General features: G+C 42.6%; 1 protein-coding gene across 2 annotated transcripts in view; it reads left to right on the forward strand.

Annotated features, from left to right (window-relative positions):
- Nucleotides 1-18,154, forward strand: part of ADK (adenosine kinase) — a 518,244-nt gene that overhangs the window by 140,521 nt on the left and 359,569 nt on the right. For both annotated transcript variants that reach the window (XM_063128876.1, XM_063128877.1), the window contains exon 4: nucleotides 17,606-17,684. In XM_063128876.1, coding sequence (XP_062984946.1) covers nucleotides 17,606-17,684 — 79 coding nt within the window. The remainder of the gene's footprint in view (nucleotides 1-17,605; nucleotides 17,685-18,154) is intronic.

Below are 18,154 nucleotides of genomic sequence, written 5' to 3' on the forward strand. Positions count from 1 at the left end.
AGCGCATACACTGGCTTGGAAAATGGGTTTCACACAACCCCAGAGTCTACCGCAATGATGGTGGCCTTGACCTTAATTCAATTTCTCTCAGTCTCAACATCAGCAAAATCAGCAACTGCGCAATGCCATCAGCAATCTTTCCATCACAAGAAACAGTTTCCCTCTTCCAAGAACAGGGTTTCTTTCTGAAAGACTGATGGCTCCTCTGAACGTTGCTCTTGTGACCTCCACCTTCCTCTCAGGACCTGTGACACAGCCCACCCCATTCAGCAGGGTCCCCAGTCCTCAGGAGAGGCTTTTCAAGGGGTTGCTGTCAGGAGGGAAGAGGAAGGGGAAGTCACCTTCTGCCAATCCCTTTCCTTTGGATCCAACCCACTATTACTGCAGGTGGGTCTGTGGCTGTTCTTTGAAGATACAAAGATGCTTTGATCAAGCAGATTGATTTACTTGATCCAAATTTCAGAAGAATGTGATCCAGGAAGTGTTGTGTGATGGTTTGATGTTTTCAATATTAAGTGTTCTTGGGGAATGTGTTTCTTAATGAAACACATATTCATAGTGGTCAGCCTGAGTAAGTAGATAGAACTTCAACTTCAGTTAGTGTTTACTGTTATTGATAGTAAACACCTGGTACCCATTATACCACATGGAAAATCAGAAATGAAGTTTCACATATGCTCCATAATTTAGATTATGGTTACTAATTCTACATTTTCTGGATTTGAAAAACATATTATTTCCTCCCCCATCCAAAATTCAGCATTCGTTGCCTTACTACTCTGTGGTAGAAGAACTGAAATAATGGACTGATAGGCAAATTTTATTTCTATATTTATTACTTATTTACTTACAGAAAAAATGATATCCCACTTTTCCCTTTCAAAAAGTATTTGCTCAGCGTGGCTAATGAAGTATAAAAGCAGACACATGGATACAAATAAGAATCTATAATGAAAATAAGATTACCAGACTAAAAGTAACATCAAAAGCAAAACAAACAAACGAACAGCTAAAACTAACAAATGATTTAAATTAAGCAACAACCTTGTTCAAAATGCAATGTTTTCAGTCACCAGCAGAACATGGAAAAAACAGGAGGTAACCTAACCTCTTGAGGCAGGGAGTTGCACATATGGGGCACAAGTCTCAAAAGGCCTCGACAGCTGATCTTAAAGGATGTGCAAATTCACATGGGTGTAGACAGCCCTTCAAGTAGCTTGGTCAAGTAGCTTGGTAATAACCAGCAGCTCGAGCCAGTGCAAATAAAGAAGATGCCACATGATCCTATTCCCAGCGCTTCAAGATTTCAGCGGCAGCATTCTGCACCACTGAAGTTTCCAATTGGTTTTCATGGGCAGCCCCACATTGAACACACTGTAGTAGTCCAAACAAGATGTAACTAATGCATGTAGTACCATGCCAGATCTGACCATACCAGGAATAGGCACAGCTGGCATACCAGCCAAAGCTGGGCAAAAGCACTCCTGGCTACAGCTGACTCATGAGCATCAAGCACAAGGTCAGGTCCAGGACTACTTCCAAGTTACAAACCTAATATTTTAAGTGAGCAACTCCTATCAGAACAGACTGTCATCCTATCTCTGGATTGGGAGGCCTCCTAAGCAATAGCACCTCTGTCTTCACCAGATTTCAGCTTGTTTATACTCATTTGGCCCAGTACAAAACATCAATTCAGAACCTCCACAGCCTCTCCAGAATGCAATGGCCGGGAAATATAGAGCTGATTATTATGAGCATATTAGTGATTCTTTAATGATGCTTATGAGGAGAGACTGAAAGAATTGGGCTTGTTTAGCCTTGAGAAGAGAAGACTGAAGGGAGACATGATAGCACTCTTCAAGTACTTGAAAGGTTGTCACACAGAGGAGGGCCAGGGTCTCTTCTCGATCATCCCAGAGAGCAGGACACGGAATAATGGGCTCAAGTTACAGGAAGCCAGATTCCGACTGGATATCAGGAAAAAATTCCTGACTGTTAGAGCAGTACAACAATGGAACCAATTACCTAGGGAGGTCGTGGGCTCTCCCACACTAGCGGCATTCAAGAGGCAGCTGGACTGGTACCTGTCAGGGATGCTTTAATGTGGATTCCTGCATTGAGCAGGGAGTTGGACTCAATGGCCTTATAGGCCCCTACCAATTCTATTCTGTGATTCTATGAAGCCTGCAACTGCCCAATAATTACTCCCTATTTTCTTGATCTCTTTGCTCACCACAGTTTTTTCATGAAACAGCCATTTTTAAACATGGCACAGCATGCAACATGGTAAACCACCCCAGTTCCCCTTAACCCATTGCAGAGGGTGGTTGCCTGGGGTGGTTAAAATAGCCATCATGGTTGGGGTATCCCCACTCCACACCATGATATGCTAAGACACTGGTTTGCTCAAAAACGCTAACTACCATGGCTTAGTGTGAAGTCTGAACAGGCCCATCATGCCATCTAGTGTGCCACAGTGGCTTAAAGAGTGGTTTAAAGATTGCCTACTGAGTCACTTGACGAAGAGTTGTCAAAACCGCTGCTGCCACTCCGCTTCACTGGCACATCTCTGTTTCTAAAATCTGTTTAGCAACAGATTAAGCTTGCCGCCCAACCTACCCTAACCCAGCGGTGCAATCTACAAACTCCCTAAGTGTTAAATACTTTTTTGGTCAGGCAGTGGCAGCTGCACAGGGTTTTACCCCATTCCAGCAAGCTGTCAAGGAGTTAGAGCCCCCCACCCCTTTTGGTGTACAAGGGTGGGGACAAGGGAATGGTTTTGAAAATCGGCTGGGCCTTGGGCAGAGGTGGAGGAACAGGACTGGGGGTGGGGAGCAGGAAAGTATCCGATAATGGCGGGGATCCAACAGACAGGAGACAGAAGAATACGCCCCCAGCGCAAGCAGGCCAACCGGAGAGATGCAGGGGAGGGAGCAGCAGCACAGAGGACGCTGGGATTTGGTTTCCACTGCAAAAGAATCTGGAAGACCATCCTCACCGAGGAGGATGGTTCCTGACTTGGAGCTGAGCAGAAGCAGGGAAGAACAGCTGGCCCGGCTCAAGTAGGAGCTATAAAACTAAGCCAGATTCCCAGGGAGCGAGCGAACAGGAAGAGCAAACAGGAGTTTGACAGGGGGAGTTCGGCAGGGGAGGTCAAGGGGGAGGCCTCTAAAAAAAAAAAAAAAGTGGGAAAAACAAAGAAAAACAGAGAGAGAGAAAAAACCCCACAAAACCACCCCCAACCCCACCCCCAAAAGATTCTACTTTCCCTTAAGACATACTCATATAGTTGTGTACCTTCAGAGAGGACACAACAAAGCAAAGGCAATTCTACTATAATCAAAAAGGAAAAAAACCAAAGCAGAAATCAACAATATGGATGGAAAGGAGTCCCTAGAGGTGGTGACCTGCAAAGGGTGTGCAATGTTCGTGTTTCTGCCTGAGCTCAACATGGCGTATACCTGCAACAAGTGCAAGCTGGTGGCACTTTTGGAAGAAAAAGTGAGAGGACTTGAGCAGCGAGTGTCCACCCTCCAAGGAATAAGAGAAGACGAGGAGTTCTTAGACCGAACGGTGGAACTGCAACAGCAACAAGAAGCACACGAGATTGAAGAGCAACAGCCAGCTGAAGCAGAAGTGGAGTATGCTGAGAGGAGGAAAGCCAATGAAGAGGAAACTCCCTGGAAAAGAGTGACAGTTAGGAGCAGAAGAATTAGAAGGCCTTCTGCACTGGTGGAACCATTAGAGTTAAGCAACCGCTTCCAGCTTCTGGAGAATGAGACTGAAGGACAGTTTGCAGAGGAAGAAGTACAGGAGACACCATGCAACAGTGACCAAGAGGCAGAAGGTAGGTCAACCAAGAAGAAGAGAAGAGTAGTCATTGTGGGAGACTCCCTGCTGCATGGGATTGAAACCCAAGTATGTCGTGAAGACCCATGGACTCGCCAGGTGTGCTGTCTCCCTGGAGCACAGATTAGAGATGTGACTGAAGGGTTACCGAAGCTCATAAAGTCCACGGACACATAACCCTTTCTTCTCATCCATGTGGGAACAAATGATGTCGCCAAGCAGAGCTACGAAGAAGTGATTTCAGACTTTGTAGCTCTGGGAAGGAAACTGAAGAACTTTGGGGCCCAGGTAGTTTTCTCATCCATCCTCCTGGTTCTTGGAAGAGGATTAGAAAGGGAAAGAAAAATACTCCGGATGAACGACTGGCTTCGAAGGTGGTTCCGTCGTGAGAGTTTTGGATTCTGGGACCATGGGCTACGCTACTTGGAACATGGACTGCTGGCAAGGGATGGGTTGCACCTCACAAGGGCTGGAAAGAATGAGTTCGGCCACAGCATGAAGAACTTGATCAGGAGGGCTTTAAACTGAATCTTACGGGGGTGGGAGACGTAAACCTCGAGGCAACAAGGGATGAAGGCCAAGGCACCACAGTACAGAGAACAGCTCCAATAGTGTCCCAAAATAGTGTCTGCAACAATGTAGGAACAAAGCCAGACTATAAAACACATGGTCTTCGATGTCTATATACTAATGCCCAGAGCATGGGAAACAAACAGAATGAACTTGAACTCTTATTACATGAAGGCAAATACGACTTGATAGGTATAACTGAAACTTGGTGGGAGGACTCCCATGACTGGAATATAGCAATTGAAGGATATAACTTGTTCAAAAAGAACAGAAGAAATAGAAAGGGAGGTGGAGTTGCACTATATGTTAAAAATACCTATCCCTGCACAGAAATACAGGCGGATGAGACTGGGAGCCCCGTTGAGAGCGTCTGGATTAAAATAAATGGGGCAGGGAATAAAAAGAATATGATAATCGGAGTCTACTACCGACCACCCAATCAAGGAGAAGACGAGGACGAAACTTTTGAGAAACAAATTGCCAGTGTTTCAAGGAAGTGTGATGTAGTAGTGATGGGGGACTTCAATTACCCTGATATCTGTTGGGAGACAAATACTGCCAAAAGCGGCCCTTCCAAGAAATTCCTGACATGTGTGGGTGATAACTTTCTCCTACAGAAAGTGGTGGAAGGAACTAGAGGATCGGCAATCCTTGACTTGTTATTGACCAATAGGGATGACTTAGTGGATAAAGTGGCAGTTACGGGAACTCTGGGGGAAAGTGACCACGTCATACTTGAATTCTTGATTATGAAGGAGACAAAAGTCGAGCGTAGCCATACACGTACTCTGGATTTTAGGAAAGCTGATTTTAATAAACTCAGAACTATAATAAGTAAGGTCCCGTGGCAATGGAGCCTAATGAGAAAAGGAGTGCAGGATGGGTGGGAGTATTTAAAAAAGGAAATTTTAAAGGCACAGTTACAAACTATTCCAACAAGGAGAAAAGATTGAAGACAACAGAGGAAACCAATGTGGCTCCACAAAAAGCTTAGAGATGACCTGAAAACAAAAAGGGATACATATAGGAAGTGGAAGGAAGGCCAGGCTACAAAAGAAGAGTACAGACATGTGGCGCAGAAGTGCCGAAATGGCGTCAGGAAGGCTAAAGCTGCGAATGAGCTGAGATTAGCGAGGGATGCTAAAAGCAATAAAAAGGCTTTCTTCAGATATGTGAGTAGTAAAAGGCAGAGGAAAGAAATGGTGGTTCAACTGCTTAATGAGGATGGCAAATTGATAACAGACGACAAAGAAAAGGCTGAAGTGCTCAATTCCTACTTTGCCTTGGTCTTCTCCCAAAAGCGGGTCTATGACCCCCCTGGAAAAAGTGAAGCAGAAGTTGAGGGGGCAGGATTGCAGTTTGAGATTGATAAACAAATGGTCAAAGAACACCTAATTTCCTTGAATGAGTTTAAATCTCCAGGGCCCGATGAACTGCATCCTAGAGTAATGAAGGAGCTAGCAGAAGAACTCTCAGAACCTTTTCTATTATCTTTGCAAAATCATGGAAGACGGGTGAGGTGCCGGACGACTGGAGGAGGGACGTTGTCCCTATCTTCAAAAAGGGCAAAAAGGAAGAACCTGGGAACTACAGACCAGTCAGTCTGACATCCATCCCTGGGAAAATTCTGGAGCAGATTATAAAGAAGTCAATCTGTAAACACCTTGAAATCAATGCAGTGATTACTAGAAGCCAACATGGATTTGTCAGGAACAAATCCTGTCAGACTAATTTGATCTCATTTTTTGATAGGATAACCTCCCTTGTGGACTGTGGGAATGCTGTGGACGTCATATATCTTGATTTCAGCAAAGCTTTTGACAAAGTACCACATGACATTCTGATTAACAAACTAGCTAAAAGTGGGGTAGATGGAACAACTATTAGGTGGATTCACAGTTGGGTACAGAATCGGACTCAAAGAGTACTTATCAATGGAACCTTCTCAAACTGGGGAGAGGCAACGAGTGGGGTGCCGCAGGTCTCAGTCCTGGGCCCAATGCTCTTCAACATTTTTATTAATGATTTGGACGAGGAGGTGCAGGGAACGCTGATCAAATTTGCAGATGACACCAAATTGGGTGGGATAGCTAATACCCTGGAAGACAGAAACAAACTTCAAAGTGATCTTGATAGGCTGGAGTGCTGGGCTGAAAACAACAGAATAAAATTTAATAGGGATAAATGCCAAGTTCTACATTTAGGGAAAAGAAACCAAAGGCACAGTTACAAGATGGGGGACACTTGGCTCAGCAATACTACAAATGAGAAAGTTCTTGGAATTGTAGATAGCAAGCTGAATATGAGCCAACAGTGCGATATGGCTGCAAGAAAGGCCAATGCTATTTTGGGCTGCATTAATAGAAGTATAGCTTCTCCCACACTAGAGGCCTTCAAGAGGCAGCTGGACAAGCATCTGTCAGGGATGCTTTAGGGTGGATTCCTGCATTGAGCAGGGGGTTGGACTAAATGGCCTTGTAGGCCCCTTCCAACTCTGCTATTCTATGATTCTATGATTCTATGAGGAGGAGGAGAAGCAGGGCTGTAGAAGGACGAGGAGTGAAGGCAGGGAAAATAAACACAGTAGCTTATTTTTCCAATCGTGTGGGGAAAATAGTACCTTTAAAAAAAAAAAGCTGCACTGATTACCCTATATAAACTATCATGTCTTAAAGTGATGTGCGAACCCTCCTAAAGTCTCCCCGCCCCTTCTGTTTTTCTCCCTGTACTGGGGAAAAATATACCCCCGCCCCCATATAAAAAGGCAGATGAGAGAGGATTTGGAGTTGGAAATTGCTCAAGGGAAAAAGCGAAGTCCCACATAGATGCCCTGGTTGTTCCACTCAAGATTGCAGCACCCCGTGGCTGCTTTTCAGTAAAAAATGTTGGGAGGAAGCTTAAATAGAACTAGTGAAATATTTTATCTTCATTGAGGCCAGCTAATCGCTGAAACGCATGGCAATCTTTCAAGCATTTCAAGATTTGTGTTTGAAGTAAAAGGATACTGAACTTAAGGAGGCATAGCTTTGTACCTATCCAGCTTGGGCATTGATTTTATGCTATTTTCGCACTTGGACTGTTCATTCTAGAAAAGTTTGGCTTCAGGTAAGACACTTACAATTCTACGCCGTTAGCCACCCATTCACTCACACATGACAGCATAATATTAATTTTAGAAAACATTAGGAAAACAGAGAATGATGGATGCTACTAGGTAAAGATACCTGAGAAAGCGCCTTCTCCCTTACCAACCTGCCCGGTCACTGAGGTCATCCGAGGGCCTGCTCCTGGTGGTTCCACATAGATCCATCCTCCGATTGGAATCCACCAGGGGAAGAGCCTTCAGCGTGGTGGCGCCCCTCCTGTGGAACTCCCTGCCTCTGGAGGTCAGGCAGGCGCCAACCTTGTACTCCTTTCGGCGCCTCCTGAAAACATCTTTATTCCAAGAAGCCTTTCTCTAACATGCAGCCTTGGATTACTGTTATTGCTTCTTTTAAATTTTGTTTTAACTGTTTTTATTCTGTTTTTATTTTCATTTTACCTTATGCACCACTCCGAAATTTTTCAATGGGGAGCGGTATATAAATATAATAAATAAATAAATAAATAAATAAAGTTCCCCTTTAGCTATCTCCCATATGATTCTGGCCAACTTAAGGCTGAAATCCTGTGTACTCTTACCTGGGAATAAGCACCATGTAACTCAGGCCACAGCTAGACCTAAGGTTTATCCCGGAATCATCCAGGGTTCGCCCCTGCCTGAGCACTGGATCCCCTGTGTGTCACCCAGATGAACAGGTTCGACCCCTGGACAATCCAGGGATAAACCTTAGGTCTAGCTATGGCCTCAGTGGGACCAATGCCTGAGTAGATACGCATAGGATTTCCCAAACTGATGAAATGGCAAGAATTAAACAAAAACCTACTTCTTAAGAGAGAAAAGTACCATGTTTTGCAATTAAATGCATTAAGAAGGTGACTATTTAGGATTATGTATATATTACAGCTTAAAACAGCTGATTACACTTTTCTATAGAATGCTCTTGAAATGGCAATTCATCTTGGAAGTATTTATTACTGCAAACTAGAATACCTCAAACTAGTACTGTATTTTCCAAAACCACCTCATCCAAACAAATAGCAACTAAATCAGAAGTCAGTAATTTGAAACAGATTCCATGTTATGAGGACCAAATGTTAATATATGAAAGAGACAATTTGCCTGTGCATTTTCGAAGGTTCATAGCTTTGAAATACTTTACCACAAACGTTAGAGGTTGAAAAAATGCACTTAAATGTCAGTTTGATAGACGCCAAAAGAACATTTTCCACATGTGTTTGCATTTAAACATTATTGGAACAAGATGGAAAAAGTAACATCGATACAAAGGTAAGGTTAAAACATTAGCTCTTAAGGATTGTGATTTACAGACTTTTTTTCTTTTCAGTAAAGTCTGCCAAATTCATCCATGTTTTTTTTAAAGCTCTAAAATTAAAAACCTGTTTTTTATTTGCTAGTACCTGAAAGTCTCTCCCCACCCTGCACTTTTTCCTTTGAAAAAGGAATGTCTAAGTATGAAGGTTTGAAATGATGTTGAATGCTGCATAACATTTGTTTTAGTGGTTTTGACATTTTTTTTAAAAAAAAGTAAAGATAATTTCTACAAACAGAAGTATGTACATAAATTTATCAATGCTATCTATACTTATTTTTAGAGATAAACATAATCCACTTAAAATCCCCTATAATTTTCCTGTTGACTTTGAAGACATTATAAACAATGCACAAGGTATTCTTTATAATATAGATGTGTAAAATCGAGGCTACTATCCACTGAGGCTTTCTCATATTTGTTCACTACTTTGGTATCCCACATTTCCTCCAAGGATCTAAAGTCAGGGTTCTCCCCTACCGTTTTATCCTCACTGTGAAGTAGGCCAGGCTGAAAGATGGTGTCAGGCCTAAGGACACTGAGTGATTGGGGATTTGAACACTCAAACTGCTACACTACACTGGCATGGTTGTAAATTGAAGTAGGGAATAAGCACAGCCTTACATTGCAATGTGACTTTTACAGGATTGCATCTATATTAGTGTATACTGTTTGCAAGCATGTGCCAGCTGAATCATATGGATGCAGCTTGCAAAAAAGATTTTGAAACTAAAATAGGTTATATATTTCCTCAACTGAGCATGTCATTTAGAATACTTCAAGCAGTGAACCTCAAGAAGTGATTTACTCAAAATAATCTTGTATCCAAGAGACATAGAAACATATGAAATGTTATTTGTATAGAAACTGTAGGCTTTAATATATGAGCGAGCCCATCGGTGTGACGGGCTGTCTGCTACAGCACACAAGAAGTACATTCTCAAACAAGGCATAGAGAACATTACTCCATTCGAGCACCGAGATAGTGAAAACCATGGCTAAGAGTAGGAACAGGTATTCTAGGCAGCATCAACACACACTGCCCATTGCTGAAAATACAGAGGAAAAGTAGGAGAGCTGTTAATGAAATTTACAAATCCTGAAATCATGCTACCTTCCTTTTGAGGCGTGGGTCACTTCAGGCCACCCCTGTAGTTAAAGACGCCACTCCCCTGATGAGTTGTCCCTTCTTACTATAATGTTTAGAAGCATTCACCACATGATACGATACAGCATCATTGTGTTGCATATTCCCCTGCCCCCCCTCAAACTAGCACCGTTGTGGCAGGAATAACATCTGCTCATTAGCCTGGTTTGCACAATCACCTCAGCTTATACAAGGACATGGTGGCTTGTTTAGGCCGTGGTGTGGGCCAGGCACTATTTGTCTAATTTCTCACTTGGCCATGCCTGGGCAGTATGGCCTGTTTAAGCCATGGTGATTGTGCAAACCGGGTCATTATTTGAAGTTCCAGAAATAGGCTGCTGAGGTAATGCTTGCACAATCAAGGAGATTCAGAGAGAGGCTTACAAAGATAAACAGATTTTATGTAGTTATTTCTCATTATTTATGTCTTGATTTGTGTGTGTGGGGAGTAATCAAAACAGCTTACATAAATTTAAATACGTGAACAATGAAACACACTAAAATAGATGAAAGAAATCACGAAATACAAGGAGGAAACTATGTAACGAAATACAAGGAGGAAACTATGTAAAATTTAGGCAATAAGACCCAGAAACAAAATGAAATGAAATAACACCTCCCTTAGCTCTAGGCCTAATATCCTTCATTGGTAAAATTCAATTTTCAGAAGGATTTAGATGCTACAAAGAGATTTAGTCTCTTTGTTGCCTTTTGTTTCAAAGATCCTGGAGCGTGTGGTCTACTCTCGTTGTCTTGATTTTCTTTCTAGTAACTCTGCTCTGGATCCTTTTCAATCTGGATTCCGTCCTTTGCATTCCACTGAAACAGCCCTTACTAAGATTACCAATTATCTTCTTATTGCCAAGTCTAAAGGCCTTTATTCTGTTCTTATTCTCCTGGATCTTACTGCAGCCTTTGACACGGTTGATCACGATCTTCTTTTGGATTCCCTTCATGACCTCGAATTTTGTGGCTCCGTCTACAACTGGTTTGCCTTCTATCTAGCGGGTCGCTCTTTCAACGTGTTGGCTAATGGCAGCTCGTCAAGGTTCCGCAAGGCTCGGTGCTTGGCCCGTTGTTGTTTTCTTTATACATTTTGTCCTTGGGTAATCTTATTCAATCTCATGGCCTCCAAAATCATCTGTATGCCGATGATACACAATTATATCTTTCATCTCTGGAACTTTCTCCTGATGTTCATGATCGTATCTCGGCATGTCTTTCAGATATCTCAGCTTGGTTGCTTCATCATCATTTGAAACTTAATATGGCAAAGACTGAATTGCTTGTTTTTCTTCCTAAACCTTCCCCTCATCTCTCATTCTCTCTTACTGTCAATGATGTTACACTTCAGTCAAGGAAGCTCATAGTCTTGGCTTTATATTTGATTCCTCGCTCTTCTTTATTCCTCATATTGAGGCAGTAGCTAAATCCTGTCATTTTTTCCTGTATAATATTGCTAGGATTCGATCATTTTTGTCTGTCTCTTCTGCCAAGACTCTTGTTCATGCATTGGTTATTTCTCGGTTGGACTACTGCAACCTTCTTCTCACTGGCCTTCCTTCTTCTCACATCAGTTCGTTGGTTTCTGTTCACCACTCTGCTGCTAAGATCATCTTCTTGGCTCGCCGCTCTGACCATGTTACTCCACTTCTGAAATCTCTTCATTGGCTTCCAATTCACCTCAGAATCCAATATAAACTTCTCCTGTTAACCTACAAAGCTTTTCACGGTCTAGCTCCTTCCTATCTTTCCTCTCTCATCTCACACTATTGGCCCGCTCGTGCTCTTCGCTCCTCTGATGCCATGTTTCTTACCTGCCCAAGGGTCTCTACTTCCCTTGCTCGGCTTCGTCCATTTTCTTCTGCTGCCCCTTACGCCTGGAACGCTCTTCCAGAACATTTGCGAACTACAAGTTCAATCGCAGCTTTTAAAGCTCAGCTAAAAACTTTTCTTTTTTCTAAAGCTTTTAAAACTTGATTTTGATCTGACTTTTATACTGTTAGTTTTACTCTACCCTGTGCCTGTTTGGTGCATTCTCTTCCCCTTCTTATTGTTGTATTATGATTTTATTAGATTGTAAGCCTATGCGGCAGGGTTTTGCTATTTTATTGTTTTACTCTTTACAGCACCATGTACACTGATGGTGCTATATAATAATAATACAACATGTTGCTACAACAGGCAAAATAACTTCTTTATAGGCTGATGCTGCTCCAAAAAATTAATTTGGTAATTTTAATAAGATTGTGGGAAATGTCTCAAAATAGTCTTGAACTTGTGTAATTCAGCAGATATTGATAAAATTATAGGAATATTGTTTCCACTAGTTAGAGTTCCAAACCTTGCCCTTGTGGGAAATACTTTTGGGTGTATATGGAAGTTAAACATCTGTGGAATGTGCAAGTAACAGTATTCAACCTTCACATGATCAGATATGCAACTTGTATTTATGTTACATTAGCTGTGTTCAGACTTAATACTAAACCATGTTTTAGCATTGCAGTAATGAGCTTAGCTTGCATGTTCCCCCCTCCCCAAGAGCAGCTGCAAGAAGATCACGTGAGCTTCCGCTTCCATTTTATATTAACTGCAGTTTAGCATACTGTCCAAACTCTACGATTAATGAATTTTAACTATGGGAACTGAAAACAAGCACGTTTCATATACCATAGTTCACGTTTGCTCATTTCCACTAACAATAGTTAAGATTAACTGCAGCTTGTCCAAATTCAGATGACACTTCACACCTGGAAAATCAGAAATGGAAGCAAAAGCTTCCAAAATTCTTATAGCTTCTCTGGAGCACAGTGACCTCAGTGTGAAACTAGTCTTGTCCTCTGTTTTTGTTTTATTTTATCTTGTACACTGCTCCGAAATTTTCAATGGGGAGCGGTATATAAATATTGTATATAAATAATAAAATAAATTAACTATGGTTTATTGTTACATCTGAACCGTCCAGTGTGAAACCCCTTTGCTAGATCTGGGAATACCTTGAAAAGACTACCTTGAGAGGATGGAGGACTTACTGAAGTATATTCTATGGTGGTATTGTTTTAGTTGTACAGTACATAGCTTAATTTTTTTTAGGCTATGTGATATTTAATCCTTAGTGTGGTTGGAACTTGACCTTGTTAGTTTGTGGTGAGATCTGATGAGTAAAAAATGACGCTAAGAGCAGTTTCCAGTGTAAATCCTAACACATTGGTTTGTATCTCCATTTCCATGTGGTTGTTGTGTAGGGATCTCACAGTATAACCGGGTGTGGCATTGCTTGACATATCCCAAAAACAGCTTTTGTCCTGTTTAATTTACCTTTTTTGCAATTAACTTGAATAGTAGTAAGCAAGCTCCAGGCTCTCCTGGATGAAACTGATTTCTTTGTTACTTTCTATTCTGACTTCTAGCGCAGATATGGGACTGGAACTGCCTTGGTTGCTTTGGTATACAAAATTCATCAGGATTCATTCATTCATTCATTAGGATAAACAAGGGAAGTGTGACCCTATTGATACTCCTATACTTCTCAGCAGCTTTCATTACTATGATATCTGTCTGGGTCATTTGGCTGTGAAATACTGCTTTGCAGGAGTTCTGGTACTTTATCAAGGGCAACGACTAAGAGGTGGTCATGGCTTATGAAGTGCTGCTCCTTGTTCCCCATGCAGTTTAACATCTACATGAAACCACTGGAAATTTGGACTTGGTGGTCAAAATTTAACACCCAGCTCTCTTTCTCTCATTGACATTGTCTGATCATGGGGAAGCAGTGGAAATTCTGAGCAGGTGTTTGGGGTAGTTTTGGATTGAATGGAATGTACAAGGTGAAGCTAAATCAAGGTATGGTGAAGGTACTGTTGGTTGTGGGGATCTGATGATCTGGGTGAAGGTATGAAAGAAAGAAACTGGTAACAAGTGAAGTTGATAAAGAGTCAGAGGTTTGATCTCCTGGCCCTACTATTTGGCCAACCGAATTTTCTTCGACTGTAGTGTCATGTAGAACAAATTACATTAATCAAAGCTAGAGATGATTAGGGTGTGAATGGCTGTGGCCAAGTCTGATTTCTCCAAGTTGGGCACAACTCGCCAACACCACCATAAGAAGATAGCATCCATGAGAAGTGTTGGATTCGGGAGTACCCCAGGGTGCAAAGCTGAACCACCTTAACTCCCATTAGGATGTGTGTGAGACATAACCTGGAATCAAGTTATCCCTGGAACCACCTCCTGCTCAAGAATGCCGCTCTACTCTGGAGGGCCTCCTCCAGGATCCATTGCCATCGGAGGCATAGAAAATGTACACAAGGAGTAGGGGTGAGTGGAGGGTGCCTTCTTAGATGTGACACCCAGATTGGGCAACAGCCTCCCTAGAGAGGTACACCAGGCACCATCACTGCCTGTTAAGCAGTGCGGACTATTGCAAGATGCTTTTAATTAATTTCTAGCTCTTTTATACTGTGTTATAAACTGTTGCTATTTTAATCATTTACTGTTTGTTTATTTGCAGTTTTGTTGTTTTATTTCTAAATTGTGAGCTGCCTTGAGGGAAGTGTCAGTAGAAAGTTGGGGCATGAATTTATTGAAAGGAAAACGTAATACAGAACTGGGAATTGCTCTTTCCCTTTTCCTAGTTTCTTAAGGCCTAGAAATCTATGAGGTACTTCATGAGTTTTTATTTGATATGAATTCTCTCTCTCTCTCTCTCTCTCTCTCTCTCTCTCTCTCTCCCTCTCTCTCTCCCACCCACCCACGCACCCACCACCTGTTCTCTCCACCACGATTCCATGCAGCAGCAGCAGCAGCAGCAGCAGCAGCGTATTTCCCCTTCCCTTTTTACTTCTCTGCTTCCCCTCTCTCACAAAACTCTCACAGCAGCACAGCCTTCCTTGGCTTGTTCTCCAAACCTTTCCCCAAAGCCAGGTAAACAGAATTCATCTCTCCTCCTTGTCTTCTGCAAAAGTTCTTGGTCTGGCAATGGCCATTTTATTATTAGGACCAGGTCATTCTGGCCACATCGATTGGCTAAGCAGCAGTGTGCTGAATTTGCTAGTACCAAGGATGTTGACAAGATGCTTGGACAAGTTCGCGCAACCACCTCTGTACTGGATCCTTGCCCTTCTTGGCTAATAAAAGCTAGTAGGGATGGAACAGCCGGCTGGGCCAAGGAGGTGATTAATGCCTCTCTATGAGAGGGAGTGGTCCCAGACCGTCTGAAAGAGGCGGTAGTGAGACCACTCCTGAAGAAAACTTCCTTGGATCAGGAAAATCTTAGTAATTACAGGCCGGTAGCAAATGTTCCATTCCTGGGCAAGATCCTTGAGTGGGTGGTTGCAGGCCAGCTCCAGACATACTTGGATGAGACTGATTATCTGGATCCATTTCAGTCGGGTTTCAGGCCTGGTTTTGGCACAGAAACCACCTTGTTCATCTACGTCGGGAGAAAGACAAGGGGGAGTGTGACTCTGTTGATTCTCCTTGATCTCTCAGCGGCTTTGGATACCATCGACCATGGTATCCTTCTGGAATGTCTGGCTGAGTTGGGAGTGAAAGGCACTGCATTGCAGTGGTTCCACTCCTACTTGGTGGGCCAGTTCCAGAAGGTGGTGCTTGGGGAACATTGATCAGCCTTGTGGATTCTCCAGGATGGCGTTCTGCAGGGGTCAGTCTTGTCCCCCTTGTTGTTTAACATGTACATGAAACCATTGCGTGCAGTTATCTGGAGTTTTGGAGTGCGTTGTTATCAATACGCTGATGACACGCAGCTCTACTTCTTCTTTTCATCTTTATCAAGTGAGGCTGTGGATGTGCTTGGCTACAACAATGGACTGGATGAGGGCTAATAAACTGAAACTCAATCCAGACAAGACTTGAGATGCTGCTGGTGGGTGGTTCTTCTGACTGGATGGTGGGTGTTCAACCTGTTCTGGATGGAGTTGCACTCCCCCTGAAGGAGCAGGTTCGTAGCTTGGGGGTTCTCCTAGACCCATCTCTGTCCCTTGAGGCTCAGGTGGCCTCGGTGGCACGGAGTGCTTTCTACTAACTCTGGTGGCCCAGCTACACTCCTTTCTGGACAGGGTTAACCTAGCTTCGGTCATCCATGCTCTGGTAACCCCCAAATTAGGTTACTATAATGCCCTCTTCATGGGGCAGCCTTTGAAGACTGTTCGGAAGCTGCAGCTTGTGCAAAATGCAGCTGCCAGATTGATAACTGGAACAAGGAGGTTTGAACATTTAACACTGATTCTGGCCCACTTGCATTGGCTGCCAATACGTTTCCAAGCCCAATTCAAGGTGCTGTTTTTAACTTATAAAGCCCTACACGGCTTGGGACCACAACACCTGATGGAATGCCTCTCCCGACATGAACCTACCCATACACTGTGCTCAACATCTAAGGTCCTCCTCCGAGTGCCTACTCCGAGGGAAACTTGGAGGATGGCAACAAGGGAGAGAGGGCCTTTTCAGTGGTGGGCCCTCAATTCGAATGGTCTCCCCAATGAGGCTAACACTGTTATCTTTTCGATGCCAGGTCAACACTTTTCTCTTCTCCCAGGCATTTAACAGCATTTAACAACGCTAAGTTTGTTTATTTTTAACGGACCACAGAACTGTTGTTTTTAAATGGGTACTGTTGTTTTTATGTTTTTGATGGTTTTAAATTTTGTATACTTTTAATGTTCACTGTTTTTAACTTTTGTGAACCACCCAGAGAGCTTCGGCTGTGGGACGGTATATAAATGTAATAAATAAATAAATACCTTTCCTTCTCCCATTTTGCTTCATAATTGGGATGATTTGCTCTTGCATAATTTACAATTTAATACAGCAACTCTGGATACCATTTTGTTTTTATTTTTTATTTGTACCTTGCACTCGTCTTTGGCAAATGTGTGTGTGTGTGTGTGTGTGTCCATGCAAGGTGCAAAATGGCCTCTGGACCTTCCAAAGTTGATAGTCCCTTGTTTTGTAAAACAAGACAACTTTAAACGGTGGTTTATGAAGTTGCCTTTTCTGCCTAAACTAGCCTTCCCCAGCCTAGTGCCCTCCAGATGTTTTGGACTACACGTCCCAGTATTCCTGACCATGGGCCATGCTGGCTAGGGCTGATGGGAGTTGAAGTCAACATCCAGAGGGCACCAAAGTGGAGAACGCTGCCCTAAAACATAAGATTAGTCATTGTTTAAAGGTTGATGTAATGATAAACTGTGGTAAATTGGAAATGGAAATGAAAACTTCCAACCTCCTTGCAGCTGTACTGGATTGAAGAGCTGAGTAGGGGGTGCACAAGGCTAAGGCTCATTCATGCTAAATCATAATGCTAAATCATAGTTTAGTGTTACATTTTACCCACACCATTCTCTTTCAAGAAGGATTTCATCATCACTTGTTCAAGTGCAGAGTTGCACAATTAGCATGCATTGTGTTTTTGCGGGGGAAGCTGTGCAACCAATTAGTGTGAAATCAGAGAAAGTGCTTCAAAACTTCTTGCAAACGTACCATAATATTAAATTGTATTAATGCATTAAATACGAAAAAATGCAAAATGTAACAATATTTTCTCTCTCCTCCCATTCTTCTCCTTTCTCTCTGTTATTTCTTACAGATTTGAAGAACTTGTGAAAAAGTTCAAAGTAGAGTATCATGCTGGTGGATCTACACAGAATTCCGTTAAAGTGGCCCAGGTTTGTCACCCTTCAGAATAAATTAAATATACAAGATGGTTAGACTTGGTTGTTGAAATGAAATAACATTCCACCCCACCTGATGATGTTGCGAACAATTCTGAGAGCTTAAATGACTGGTCATCTAAAATACTGGCCCTTTTCCGCCGTTCCCTCTCCTTTTGCCCTGCTATTTATTTGTTTAGATTTGTGGCTAAACCAAATAGGGTTTCTATCTTGGCCCACAGCAAGCAATGAGGAATGGGGGAGTGATAGGATATAGCATAGCAGGGATACAAGGTGGGAGATGCTGCTATGCTATGAGAGCTCTACTCTTTACTTACTTACTCACTGAAATCAGACAGGATTATGTACTAATAACAGTGTGACAGGACAGTAGCTACAGCTGCTTAGGAGATTGGCAGGAATTAATGTGCTGTTCTCCAGTTCAGCTGCTTCTGAATATTTGCTGTGGCAGAGTCAGTATTATG

This window comes from Elgaria multicarinata, chromosome 6 (assembly GCF_023053635.1).
Source record: "Elgaria multicarinata webbii isolate HBS135686 ecotype San Diego chromosome 6, rElgMul1.1.pri, whole genome shotgun sequence".
NCBI classification, from domain to species: Eukaryota; Metazoa; Chordata; class Lepidosauria; order Squamata; family Anguidae; genus Elgaria; species Elgaria multicarinata.